Source organism: Nomia melanderi, chromosome 7, assembly GCF_051020985.1.
Source record: "Nomia melanderi isolate GNS246 chromosome 7, iyNomMela1, whole genome shotgun sequence".
In the NCBI taxonomy this organism is placed as follows: Eukaryota; Metazoa; Arthropoda; class Insecta; order Hymenoptera; family Halictidae; genus Nomia; species Nomia melanderi.
Genome location: NC_135005.1, coordinates 7,070,437 through 7,084,898, shown reverse-complemented (window position 1 = coordinate 7,084,898; position 14,462 = coordinate 7,070,437). Strand labels below are relative to the sequence as shown.

The window sequence follows — 14,462 nt, the reverse complement described above, 5'->3', positions numbered from 1 at the left end:
TTGAGTGAAGATCCAAATTCAATTGTTGTGTGAATGTTTTCTTACAATAGGCAGAAACAACAAGTCGTAATTGAGGACCTCCGGGAGGCTGATCGAGAAGTCGATGAAATCTGATAAGGTAATTTGCGTGTATTAATTGCCGTGCTGATGAACGGGTGAAAAAGCGATTTTCTCGTTAGATCTTGCATACCTTGTTAACATGCCGTAACTGTGTTAAATAGGACGCTGAAACTATTAAGCGTCGTCCTTCTTTTTATTTAGCAGATGGTGGCGTTATCAAGTGAACACAGTTATGCATGTAGGTACTTAGGTCTTTATGGAATGATTACAAATCTATGTTTAAACAAGTGACATTTTTTTTCAGTGGAATGCATTATCTTTAATTCGTTTCTCTAAAATGAAAGTTCCTTTCCGTTTGATATAAAATATATTTAATCTGAGAATATAAATTATTAACGTCAAGCATTGTCTAACATGATAGCAAATTGCGTATTCAGTTTTCCTAAACAAACATTATACGGCAATAATTTTTGCTTGTAATGTTTTTAATTACTATTTATTGTTTAATAAAAATTTATTCCAAAAATTAGGTTTCCATTCTTATCGACTTATTACTTACATTACATTTTTAAGTATTAACTACTATTTATTATTTACTAAAATATTCTAATTTATATATCTATAATTTAAAAATTGGTAATTAGTATTCTGATGGGGTAATATGTAGATATTTATTTGTTTCAATATTTTATAATAAAAAACAAAATCATTTTTATCCTGTGCTATATTACATCTAACAGCTAACAGTTGTTTTAATTTGTACATATAAACAAGTTAATACCGAATTATGAATATTGAAGAACAGTAAAAAAAGAATTAAAAATTCAATTACGATGCATGTTCCTCTGGTGGTGAAATAAAAGAAGACTTATATTTCAAAGGACCATATATGATTTGTGTCAACTAATATCTGCTCTGGAAAATAATAAAAATGGCAGATAAATCGATTCACGAAATGGCTTATCGTGGTCAAGTTGCAAATGTTAAACGTCTTTTAAGTGAAAATGAAAAATTAAAGACGGAGAAAGACAGTGTAAGTTTTTATTTATTTAAAACGTAGGTTACTAATAAGATAGGTTATGTTGCTTCTCAATAAATTTCTTTTTGTAGAGTGGAAGACTTTTAATACATTGGGCTGCACTTGGAGGTCACGACGAGTTAGTTAGATATTTATTATCTCTTGATGTACCTGTTGATCCTACTGATGATGTAAGTATTTCAATTATTATATGACAAGCATATACACATATCAGGTATTGTCAAAGTCATGACTGATTTGTGACAACAATAACTTTCACTGATTATTAGCTAAGACGTCATTCTGTTCTTACTTTATTGTTTATTCTTGTACACATTCTAAATAATTATCTTTATGTATCTGTTTGACTCATTGGAAAATAATATATATGTCAAATTACATTGTTTTATTCTAATTAGACTTTATTTCTTCATTCTTTATTTTTTCTTTTTGTGAAGGTGTCTAAATATTTAATGCACAAAATGATTCAACAGTAATGAATACAAACAGAATAATAATAATATCATGAAAACAAACCAAAGAATGAGTATTGAAGACACAATGCACAATACGTTATGTTTAAAATTAAGTAAACATGAATAAAAATGTTTTAAGTGCGTATGTTAATATGTTTTTCGTAGTGATATTACACAAAAATATAAATGTCTTTTATAATTATGATAGAAGTCTTTAACTTTATTTGAATATGCCCGCCTATTATAACCTCTCTTAACCTTGTGTTCGTCGCTTCAGATTCCACTGAATCATATTTAATGGCGCGAATCTGAAATTTAAACACTTGAATCTCATAATACAAATTTTAAAATAATACAACCAAATCAAAAGATTTTATATATAAAAGAAATGAAGGAAAATGTATAATGAATACAAAAAATATAATGTAGGATTGTGCTTATTGTAAAGGTGTACTAAACCTATTATTTTTCATTATCAAACCCTAGTTATTAAATCTAATTTTTAGACCGACATGACACCTTTAATCCTGGCCGCATCAGCAGGTCGCGAAAAAGTAGTTACCACTCTATTAACAGAGGGTGCAAATGTTAATGCCACAACACAAACTGGTCATTCAGCCCTCCAATACGCAGCATCAAAGAATTGGAAGTCTATCTGTGCAGCATTGTTAGAAAAAGATGCAGATATTAACATTACAGATAATCGTGGTGCAACGCCATTGCATAGGGCCGCGTCAAAGGGCAATATTGCTATCGTGAAACTCCTTCTGGAATATGGTAAAAATTTAAAAATAAGTAAGTCTTTCTTTGCATTAACAAGCAATTTACAATTTTAAAATATTGAATATTATCAAGATGCTATATACTGTTATCATAATATAATAGTTTCTTTTTAAACTTTTAAAAAAACATTGTAACAATTTCTACAAATTTGTCAACCTTCGATACATAATGATTAATTGGTTTCTTAGAAATTAATGTTAACTGTTCACAGATAGCAAAGATGCTGACGGTAATACACCGTTGCATTTGGCATGCGAAGAACACCGCGTGGACGAGGCGAAATTGTTAGTTCAAAATGGCGCTAACATGTACGTGGAAAATAAAGAGAAAAAGACTCCGTTGGATATTGCATCGCCTGGTCTGCAACGTCAGCTGAAAGAAATCAAGGAGAACAAACCTTGAACAAATTTAAATACAGTTTACATTTGATCAGCGGTATTCGATATTCGCTGCATTTCCAACGTTAATGAAGATGAGCGTCTTGATTTTTTACGTTGTACAACACATTTAGATTCAGTGAATCGAATAGATCTTTATTTTATCAATGTATTTATTAAATAAAAATTAAAAGTAAATATTTTTAGCATATATGGTTCATTTGGTAACGTGACCGACAGCATGGCAAATTATATACAACCATCTGAAAATATATACCAAGGAAATTCATGAATTTCGGCTATAAATCTCTTTTGCTTTTTTTTTCATTTTTGTAACATCATAACAGTTTGCGTGTAAATTAATGCTAAAACAATACATAAGTCATACTTGATTACTGACAAATTTTGCTCTGAAATTCATCGATACATTAAGCGATATATTGTGTTTTGCATTGGTAATTTATTGACCATTATATAAATAAACGATAGAAAAACTCGGACCGAGTAACAATTCTTCTATCGTTCAGTTTATAGCATTTAACTATACCTCTTAACACACTTGTAGTGTTATTAGTATTTGATTTACGCCTATGTATATAAAATGTATAGAAAAAGATTTCTCGTTTCGTTGGTCGAATCTTATGTGTTGCCCGCTTACTTTCTTTTCTCCCTTTCATTACGTATTTTCAGTCCATTCACGGTACCGGAATAATTGATTTCAACCTCATTGGACCTCACAAAGGAGATCAGTCTCCGAAGTAAATCGCTTAAAGTAAAACGCGCTCAAGTCGAATGTGAACACTTTTTTAGCGCTTATTTACAAACTTACAGCAATTTGAAAAGTAAAATGCAACGTGTGGTATGGAATTTCTTTTTTGTTTACAGAAATTTTGGATGGTTTATAAAAAATATGTTCACATAATAATACAATTCCCAATTAATTTCACAAGATTCTTACGTTCTCTATTACATTAGAAAAGAAGAAGAAAGAAAAGTTTTTATCCCGTATCCAAGTGTAAGCGTTATGCTTCAAAAGAAAATATATAACATGTAAACAAAATGAACTATTTCCACAATTTTGGGCTTAAGTCTATTGAAGTTAATTTAAAATTCAAGTCGATTAAGGTGCTCATTCATTCTCTGCATTACAGTGGGTTAGTAACTATACACGAAACATAAAAAATACAATTGAGTCGTCTTATCAGTTAAATAAAAAAATATGTATATTAAAGTCTAAGTAATTTATGGCCACATTCACACACTTCTACGCTGATGATAGTCGACATTGCAAAGCATACATATAAACGATTGTACATTGATACAAAATTTCACAGCAAAAGATCAAAATTGTGAAGCTCTGTTTTCTATTTGCCAACAATATCAATTGTTTCAATAATTGGCCACATAAGCCAAATTAAAAAGTTTCGATTACACATACATTCAAGATACACATCCCTTAAAAAATTGTTCTCACAATGCGTGAATTGTGTTAAAAAGTAGTTATTACAACAGTACAGTATATAAATGGTAACCAATAAAATATATTTTTTACAATCATCCAAATTTCCAAAAATTGAAAGGAGTCCTTTCGAGAAAGAGGTTGCTGATATTTCGGTTGTGTTTTTAGCTTTGCATATGTTATCGAAGATCCTAGCAGTCGGATATCTTTCTGCACGTTCGAACCCAACAATGGGGTGAGTATAAAAATTTCTTTAAGTATCAATTCCACTTAGTGAGTATATTGTTGCACATGAAGTGTTAGATTTTTAGTAACACAAAACAAATGTACACGATTCGAATTAACATGCAAGTAGTAACCTTTGCCAACAATTAAGAGCTCCGTAACAAAAACAACATCCATGAAAAAAAAGTTAAGGTATTGTGTGAAACGTATTTTTTTGAATTTCGATGAAACGTCCGATACATAAATTTGTTATTATTGTCGAAAAGTTTACAAAAAGCTTCTAACTTCAAGTGTGATTATCTTTAGACTCGATTGCATTCACTTACTCGATAATAGTATAGGCGAAAACTATTGATAAATTTTGTTCATACATCGTGTAATCTGTTTTCTTTCATGTGCAGAATTGCAGCATAAAACTCACGAAAAAAATTCTGCTCAAAGCCATTAAAAACTTATAGCTTAATTTAAATAAATTCTTGTACCACATAAAGTTAATAGCCATTGATTTTTTTTTACATTTAAGCACTGTATGAAGAGAAAAACAGAGGAAAATAATGAATTTCATAGAAGTTAGTTCTTTCAACTGTTAACAGGTTTTTAGAAGGATTATTTTGATCATGCACCTTCAGTTTTTATCTCTAAAAGAATATTCAACTATAAAGATCAACAAAACCTACCATTTGATGCGCAACATTATATAACGTACCATTGACGTTAGCATATTCCTCTTGACAGACACAATTCATTACAGTATCCTTCCTTTATTTAAGAAATTATAATTTATTTCTTATTAACTAAATCTGTCGAAAATGTGTATAACGTTTATTAAGTTCATTCCAGAGATGTTGAGGTTTAATTATAATAATTACGTGGAGGAAATAGTAGTCCACGATTAGTTAAGTGGCAGTTCAATCGTGAATTTGAAAAGCCCGCCTAAAAAATCACTAGAAAGCTGTTTAATGTAAAAAAAACAGGCCAGTTTCGTCCATATACAATCACTTAGCCGTATCAAAAAATAATATATATATATATATATATTTACATATAGAGAGTGTACGATAAGGCGTGTTACATCCAGAAATCTTTCCTTTTCTATTCTCCTTTAAAAACTACAAAAAATTCTTAATATTTTAGTAACATAATATTAAGAATTTTTAGGTAATTATTCGTCTCTGATGTTCGTTAATTTTAGAAAAAAGTGATTCCACAAAACCCGGCTTTTTTTTACCATCTCTGGATACAGCATACTTTACAGAATACTCTGAATATGTAAATGTGTACATATACAGAGTGATTTAAGATTAGCGCACAATAATGAAACATCTGATTTTGAAGGTGATTCTTCGCTGTAAATGTTTTATAAAAGTTGCCCTGTTTCACACTAGAAGAGATGCTATTGATTAATGTTTTATCCGATTTTTATAGGATTTAAATATTGAACCGTTTGTTAGTTTACTCGGGAAGATGCAACTCTTCCTCTTTTCAAAATCTAGAATCAACTTTTATTTCTAAAAATTTCGTTGGTTTGTTAGGAAGGTTTATTTTAAATAAATTTCTTTACAAAAAGTACAGTTGTCCAGCAGCAGGAGACGTAAAGACGTATTTGCGTACGCCGCAAATTTCAGCACCTAATTGCACTAATGATTTTCAAGTGAACCCCATGCAAGGAACTTACGTAATATAGACAAAATTTCAAGGTGTTCATTACAAAATTTATTCAAATACTCAAAAATGAAATAAAAATATTATAAAATAAAAATTTGTTTTAAAAATTTGCAATTTCGTTTAACAACGTCAAGCGCTGTGATAAGCGGGTGTTTTTATTGCACATTTCCTGCATAGAATCACCCCCAAAATCAAGTATTTCGTTATCAAACGCTATTCATAAAAAACCCTATACACGTGTAATATGTATAACCGCCCGTTAATCTCTTTTTGTCTTGCATTTCAAAATGCAAATACCCCACACAATTGTTATTTCATTTATTCTGCAACACTGCCATTTATTTCATGTTTTGATTTAGGTTGTTGGATTGGCCATGAATACTGCTTACTCTTGTTATTTATTTCTTTTTCTTTCTAATCTTTTTTCTTCGTATAAAGTGTTTCTGTTCGATGTCGACAAAAAGAGGTTAAAGTACGTTGCATCTGAATGCATAAGAAATGCACATGTTCTAAAAAATGCATGTATAAAAAGGTTGCTGTTTCTCTTCTTTCCTCGATCAATTTCACATGGCGATCTTGCATTGAAAGGTTGAATTTCACACGCATCAAGAAATCCGCCAGTGCACGATTCCAATTAAAAAAGCAGAGAAACAAATTGAAAAATTGTATATAATATTTTAGAAAAATTAACCTCGATTAAATGCATGCTCAAGTAATTGTTCCGAGACCTTTGACGAACTTTTCGATGGGTCTGAAATCGGATGACATGGAACGAAGAAGTTCTCGATCTGCAATCACACCTAAATACCAATTGATATACACCCTGGATCGTCGATTTCTGGTTCGTTCCGATAGGTAAAGAAATTTTATTCGAAAAGAAATGAGATAATTGCTGCTTAAAATGGAACAGTCAGGCAAAAATGCAACTGAAAAGCTTAAACAAGATATTAAAGAGTATAATCTTTCTTAAAAATAATAATACTTTTTCTTCAAAAGTTGACATCCCGAGTCAAAATCACTCTTTTATGTCCCTTCTTGCCATTTATAAACAAGAAAACGAACTTTCTCCCACAGATAACAACAATTTTTTCAGAGTGTTCTAAATCCCCCGGAATCATCATTAAAATACTTTACGGCATATCTCGAAAAAGTCTTTGAAATTTTACAATCGCTCCACTCAGCGTCAATGAGTAATACAATAATAAGATTGTTTTAAAAATGCTACGTCTTGAACAATTCTAACAACTGAAAAATTGTACTTCAACTCTTGTGAAAGTTCTACAGTTTCCAACCTCTCGGAACGATGCCTCGGAATCGCCTATCATTGGCTCGATTATTAAAAATAATTACAAATAACGTATTACGATTTTTTTTTCTTTTAAACAAAAACTGCGATGATGATGATGATAATAATAATAATAATAATAATAATAATAATAATAATAATAATAATAATTAATATAACTATAATATAATAGATATTAATGCTGCCTAAATGTGGTGTTAATTCGTTATCGATTATGCAGCCCCAATAATATATTTCTAGTTTCAATATTACCCGGCGAAAGTGGTAGCATTTTCCACAAAGAATGACGAAATACATGATTAAGAAGAAATTTCTATGGTAAATCTTGTACAAAAGTATGGCATCCCAGTACCGTTAACGTGGAAGTCCAGTACGCGTGTACCGTGCACGTTAAGCTCCTTGGAAAAAAATTCGGTAAACGTTTACCTGTGAGAATCATTTTCAATGATTTCATTCTAGGCTATTAATGGCTTGCACCATTAACAATTGTATGAATGATCGATCGGTCGATACCAACGTGTCGTTGAGAAGGTTCGTCGATCTTTGTGGAGTTCCGGAAGAACGAAGGTAAAATACTACTCAGTACGGCTCTGCCGAGTCTCTTATGTACAGAAGGAAGCCGTCCTCATCTCATGGCATCGTTAGGTGCATAAGAATCGACTCCCGGGAAAGTTCGGGAAAACGAATTCCTCTGAATTCGGATGTCGAAGCGGATCTTGCGCGCACCTCCTGGACCTGGGTTTTTCTATGGGTTTCCTGCGTTGTGAGGGTTCATTAAGTGATTTTTCTGCTCTATCGTTCAATTGACGGTTTCCTCACCGTCGATGCTTTCATCCTGCGTTGTTGAATCATCCCCGGAGCCACCAGTCTGAACGGAACCGCGTTTCAGACGCGTCGAGCTGAGGCTTATTGGAGGACCACCACGTCTACAAAGAAATTTATTGTCCCATTATTTCAGGCATATGTTAAGATATCGGAAAAATAAAAAGAAATAATTTTCATCTTGGGTTGTTTAAATGCTACGAATTGTTGAAGAAGATTATTGAAAAAAGTAAAGAATCTCTCGCGAGTGCCTGAACAAATTAAGCCTGATAAAATTCATAATGATTTATAAGTATAAAGAATACACGACTTAATAGGTTAAAAGAAATTGAATGTATAAACTAACCAAAATCGATGAAAATCTTCGAATTAGAAGAAATTCTGTTCGTAACATTTTTTCATGTGGGATATTAACTTTCCTTTTTTCCTCGATACCTAAATATTTTGATAGAATGTAATGATTTCTTATTTTCGAATCAAATACAGTTATTGTACTTTTAAATCGAAACTAAAGTTTTATATGTTTCCAGAAAATTTTGGAAGCGTACCTTAATTTGTTTTTGAGGTTTGCCACCTCTCTGGTCAATTCTTCCTGAGATTCTAGCATATCATCCATTTCCCTCTGTGCTTTCCTCTTCATCGCTTTATGCCTGCTAATTTCTTCTTCGGCTTCGTCGAGCTGTCTCTTCAATGCCTTCATCCTAGCATTCACCTTCTCGGCTTGCTCCTTGTATTGGTCCGAATTTCTCCTCTCATCTTCTAACTGTAAGCTCAATTCCTTTAATTTCTTTTCCAACTTTCTATTTATCTTCTGCTGCGCGAATCTCTCCTTTGCCTCGGTTTCCAATTGTTCATCGAGATTATTAATTTTTGATTCCAGCTGTTGAATGGTAGCTTTAGTTTTCGCCCTCTGGGCAGTTTCCAATTCAGTCAATTTCGCTTTAAGTTCCTTATTCTGTCTCTCCAACAACAATTTGTGCGATTCTAACTTCTGCGTAGTCGATCTCTCAGTGGTCAGATCGTTTGTCAGTTGTTCGATCGTTATCTGCGCTTTTCTGGCTCTGTCTATGAACAATTCAGCGTTCGACTGTTCTTCTTCTAATTCCTCCTCCAATGTCGCAATTCTAGCTTCGAGTCTTCGTTTCTCGTCCAGCATCAGCGTACCCTTGTTGGCGTTATTATTTAATTCCTCCTGTAATTCATCTCTTTCGTTCTCGGCAGCTCTCCTTGCCCGTTCACTGCTGGCGAAATCTTCCGTTAACTGCATCAAATCCGCCTCTAAACTCTTCACTTTCCGTTCAGTTTCTTTGGCACTCGCTGCCAGTTCGTCCCTAGCAGCCCTGGCCTCTTCGGTTTCTCTGGTGCTGTCCTTTATTTGTGCCTGCAGTTTCTTCAACTGTTTCAATGCATCTTCCTTTACCTTGTTATGCATTTCCAGTTGCTGTTCAATATCTTTATAATCTGCTTCCATCTTCTTGCGTTGGGCTATCGCGGCGGCTCTTTGCTTCCGTTCATCCTCTAGTTCCGCTTCGAGGTCACGCAACTGCTTAACCAATCCCCTGCGTTTCTCCTCGGCTTGTTCCTCTTTAGCTTGCAAATCCCGTTCGAACTGTGCTCTCAGCGCCTGCATGTTTACTTCTAATCGCAACTTCGCGTCTTCAGTGAACTGCAACTCGTCTTCGAGTTCCTCTACTTGTGAACGTTGCTCGGCCAATTGAGATTCGAGGGCTCGCTTCGCCTTCTCAAGTTCGTGCACGTTTTTGTCCGCTGTTCCCTGGTTGTTCACGAGTTCGTCGAGTTCCGACTGAAGTCCTCGTCGAATGCGTTCAAGCTCTTCCACCTTTTCGTTCATCTCGTCCAGTTCACGAGTCAAAGATAGGACGCGCGTCTCCTTTTCGCGAGCTTCGCGTTCCGCAGCATCGCGTTGCTCAGCGTATTGTTCGGATACTGCTTTTTCTTCGGCTAGCACCTTAAAAAGTAATAATAATCGTGTTACAATAGTGCTCAGATTTTTACAAGTTGTAACATTGATTCTACTAATACTTTATGATGTAACAAGATTAATTTAATATTTGTTGTGTATAAGCGTGAAATAAATATATGATAGTTTTATGTAGAGATTAACACTTTACGGATCATGTGTTACATAATATCGATATAATATTGTAGAGAACTTACAAGAAAATAGTTAAAAACACTGAAAATTATAAAAATAGTTAAGGTATTCAATATCGAATACTTTAAAAGATAGATTATATGATAATGCAGAAGTAGTCCGTAAGGTGTTTAATATTAACTAAATGTTTGTAGTAATTGAATACAACAAAACAAAAATATTAGATGTAAAAAATAATGCGATAACATCAAATTAGTAATAATATTATTATTAAAAACTCACAGAAAATTCCTCAAACTATTGTTAATAATAAAAAAGGTAATAAGTTTATTAATTTTAAATTAATATAATTATAAATAACAGTAACACTAATTTATAATAGGGAATTAAATTATTAATCAGGAGATATATTATTTGTATCACTGTAATGATATAGGTATTAAAAACTCTTGTTTTATACAATAATAAATATAAGAATAAGCGTATAAGTAAATAATATAAAAATAAATAATTACCTTGTCGAAATTCTTTTGCTTTTTCTCCAATTCCAGCACCTTAGCTCGTTGCGCTTCAAGCTCGATAATACTATCTTCCAATTCCGCTTGTATTTTCTTCTTTGATTTGTCCAATTTATCATTGGCAGCCTGCAGCTCTTCAACTTGTCTTTGAATTGCTTCCATGTCTTTAATACATCTCTTTCTAGCTTCCTCCAATGCTACAGCGGCTTCAGCTTCTTCTTCTGCTTTCTTTTTAGCTTCAGCCAGTTGTACGTTTAAGCCAAGTAACTAAGTAAAATATATACATATATTTGTTAACATATTCTTCCTTTCATCAACTTAAACAATTTCTGTATGTAATTATAACCTGTACACGTATCAAATATCGCAACGTTTTTGTCATCCAAAAATTTATTAAAAAGTTGACATAATTCAACTAATTTCACGAATAAAAAAGAACAATAGAAAATCTAAAGAAATAACTACAAAATAACCGAAATATTTCGAGAATATTTAATAAAGTAATCTAATAGACTCAACATATCCGGTATGTTATCAAACCAAAGCAGGACTAGAATTATTCCCAACTTTGTTTCTTGCTTTAATGCCGCTTTTTAAATGAGAATTTCAATTTATAATCATACCTGTTTGTCTAAGGCTCTCTTCGCTTCTTCTTCTTCCTCCAGTTGATCATGCAAGCTTTCCTTTTCACTTTCTAACGCTCTTAATTTTGAACTCAGAGCTAATTTTTGTCTGGTTTCTTCCTCCAATTGCTGTTGAAGTTCTGTAAACTGGGATTCGCATGTAGCTGAAGCTTTTAAGGCAGCTGAAGCTTTCAATTCCGCAGCTTCCAATTGTTGCATAATACTTTCAGATTCCTGCTGTAATTTTGTAACTCTTTCCACTAATTCTTGCCTATTTCTTTCAACTTCAGCAAGCTTTGCATTCACTTCAGCAAGCTGTTGCTCTGCTTGTTTCCTTCTTCTGTCCGATTCTTGTCTACTGGCACTAATAGAACGAAGCTCTGATGTTAGATCAGCATTTTCAGCTTCCAAAGTACCCTTTGCTTTTTCTAAGACTGCTTTAGTCTTCTTCAGTGCATCCATCTGCTCGTTCAAAGCTGTTAGTTCTTGGGTATGCTTATGACGCATATCCGCCAATGTTGCTTCATGCATCGATGTCTCTTCTTCTAAATTCTTTTTCAGTGTTGCTAGTTCTTGTTCCCGCTTACTTCTCAATTCCTGTTGTGCGGCAGTTGTGTCCAAAGAATCTAACAACTCGTTTTTCAAAGCTTCCAATTCCTCATTTAGATCACGTTTCAGCTTCTCTGCTTTACTTCTCGCGCCCTTTTCTGCTTCTAAATCTTCTTGTAGCTCAGCTAATTGAGACTCTAACTCACGTAGAGCTTTCTGCGCCTGAGCTTTCGCTGCTCCTTCTTCATCCATCTTTGCCATTACTTGATTTAATTCTTCTTCGCGTTTGCCAAGTTGTAATTGAAGTTCTTCTACCTGTAAAGAAGTTAATATTGTTAGCATCATTCGTCGTTCGAAAGACGAGTCGCAGAACGGCACAGGGGTAAGAGGGGCTTCCACTGAATGCGTTGTATGAGGCGACGGGATTAGTGTACGTGTGATTGTTTCGATCAATCACACACTAAAGCCGAAAACACACTAGATTCTGACCACTCATACCCGCATTCCTTCCGCAGTTCGTTTTTCAAACAACGGACGATACTTATTGGTTTGCATAAATCGTTAATAAACAATTTATTAATCTCGCTATACCTGTGTTTTCCTTTCCGCAAGTTGCTCCTTCAAATCCGATACTTCAGTTTCTATCTTTCTCTTTGACCTATCGACTTCCTGTCTTTGTTGGTGATCTTTCAATAATCTCTCCTCCAAATCTGCAATCGTCGCTTCATGTTTGGCTTTCAATTTCGATAAATGTTTCGCTTTTTCTTCTTCTTCGGCGAGTGTTTGAGACAAATCATTTGCCCTTTCTTCAAGAATTTTCTTTTCTTTTAATAACTTTTGATTCGTATCATCAGAAAGCGCAAGATCTTCTTCAAGCTTCTTAATTTTCGCATCGCACTGTACTTTTTCTAATTGTAACTTCTGTCTTGCAGCTTCTTCTTCTTCTAGTTGTTCCTCGAGATCGCTTATGTTTAATTGTAATTTCTTTTTTTCTTGAGTTAACGCGGCACTTCTTTCTTCTTCTTCCTCAATTCTCGCTTCTAAATCATGAAGGATCTCTTCCAGTTCTTGTTTTCTGGCAGCTAGTCGTGCTCTCATTTCTTCGGCCTCCGCACATAATTCAACTTCAGCTTGCAATTGTTCTGCTAACACTGTCTTCTCTTCAATAGCCTGTTGATATTTCCTTTCATATTCCTGGGCAGAATGCATCTGTAATTCTAACTTGTCCCGCACTTGCTTCAACTCATCCTCCTTTTGAGTTAATTTTTCTTCTTGTTTGGTTACTTCTAACAAGGGCTTCACTTTAGTGTACAAACGCCACCACTGCCAATTTCTGAGTTTTAAATACGCCGCACAATTTCTTTGGATGATTCTGATAGCATTCAACTGTTGCAAACGTTTCTGATAATTTCTACGAGCAAGGAAACCTCGACAAAACGCTTGGAAATTGACAATTATATCAGTAATCTTGTAATCACGTTCTTCTTCAAGATGTGCCAAAACTCCAGCGCGAAAGAAAATTTTTGATTGACCAACACGGTACAGATTGGGATCAAGTTCAAGTGCTTGGATCTGAAATATTAAACATTTTACAATGCAAAGAATGTTCTTTGTTTTGTTTTAATTATAATTATTTTGAGTATATGTACGCCGGAAAAAATATAACAACAAAAAAACTACAATATTTACCATTTTTTCGCACGCTTTCTTTCCATCCATGAATCCTTTAGGAATGGCGTTGGGTGTCAAAAGTTCATACCTTTGTCTGAACTCTTGGAATGGTATCCTATTTGGAAATCCTTGACGACAAATTCTAATACCTTCCAGTACACCGTTACACCTTAACTGATCTAACACCAGAGGAGCATCAATTTTTCCAGCCCTCTTTTCATGATTCGGTATAATGCATCTAACGAAATTTGGATTGGTATTTCTAAGGGTAACCATTAACTTCGCCAATTGCTCTTTATATAATTGCGACACAGTTCTAAACATTCCTTTCCTTGTTCTTGCTCCAAATTGTGTATCAGTTAATGCTTGTTGAGCCATTCCAACAATTTCCGCATCTTTCCAAATATGACAAACAAAAGGATCTTGTGAATTTTGTAGAAGGCTAACTACATTTTCATTCAGAGGATCCATGTTTTTCATTAACCATTTAGCAGCGGAATAATCAACCTTCCCAGCATAATGTATAATTGCGAAGTCCGCTACACCTCTGAAGTCTGTTTTCATAAATTTAGGATGCACACTATGAGCACCTACTAATTTTTCAACAAATGTTTTATCTGTAGCCTTGGGGAACCAACATTCCTCATCTAACAATGCCATAATACCTGTTTTAAAAGCAGAATAAGTTTCTTTAATTTCTTGAACCATGTACACTAAACGCAACATATATAATAACTTTAAAGTTTTACTGATAAAGGGTTCAAACAAAATGTCAGTCTAATCAAATGAAGAAC

The 14,462-nt window shown here is 33.7% G+C and overlaps 2 protein-coding genes across 12 annotated transcripts in view; one reads left to right on the top strand and one right to left on the bottom strand.

Annotated features, from left to right (window-relative positions):
• Nucleotides 1–768: 768 nt before the first annotated feature.
• Nucleotides 769–2,923, top strand: LOC116424382 (uncharacterized). 2 transcript variants are annotated; one of them, XM_031970704.2, is made up of 4 exons: nucleotides 769–1,093; nucleotides 1,171–1,269; nucleotides 2,061–2,331; nucleotides 2,549–2,923. In XM_031970704.2, the coding sequence occupies exons 1-4, from the start codon at nucleotides 992–994 to the stop codon at nucleotides 2,737–2,739; spliced, it is 663 nt and encodes a 220-aa protein (XP_031826564.1). In that variant the 5' UTR covers nucleotides 769–991; the 3' UTR covers nucleotides 2,740–2,923. The 2 variants fall into 2 exon arrangements, with proteins under 2 accessions (XP_031826564.1, XP_031826563.1); XM_031970703.2 differs by having other exon boundaries at nucleotides 771–1,093; nucleotides 2,061–2,349.
• The window catches only part of zip (myosin heavy chain 10), a 38,873-nt gene continuing 25,498 nt past the window's right edge, over nucleotides 1,088–14,462 (bottom strand). For 4 of the 10 annotated variants that reach the window (XM_076369180.1, XM_076369183.1, XM_076369184.1 and 1 more), the window contains 7 exons: nucleotides 13,687–14,333; nucleotides 12,589–13,569; nucleotides 11,449–12,312; nucleotides 10,823–11,092; nucleotides 10,590–10,604; nucleotides 8,740–10,160; nucleotides 1,088–8,295 (listed from right to left, as the gene is read on the bottom strand). In XM_076369180.1, coding sequence (XP_076225295.1) covers nucleotides 8,169–8,295; nucleotides 8,740–10,160; nucleotides 10,590–10,604; nucleotides 10,823–11,092; nucleotides 11,449–12,312; nucleotides 12,589–13,569; nucleotides 13,687–14,333 — 4,325 coding nt within the window. In that variant the 3' untranslated portion in view covers nucleotides 1,088–8,168. Of the gene's footprint in view, nucleotides 8,296–8,537; nucleotides 8,627–8,739; nucleotides 10,161–10,589; nucleotides 10,605–10,822; nucleotides 11,093–11,448; nucleotides 12,313–12,588; nucleotides 13,570–13,686; nucleotides 14,334–14,462 lie in introns of all 10 variants that reach the window. The other 6 variants (XM_031970692.2, XM_031970694.2, XM_031970696.2 and 3 more) reach the window with 3 other exon arrangements.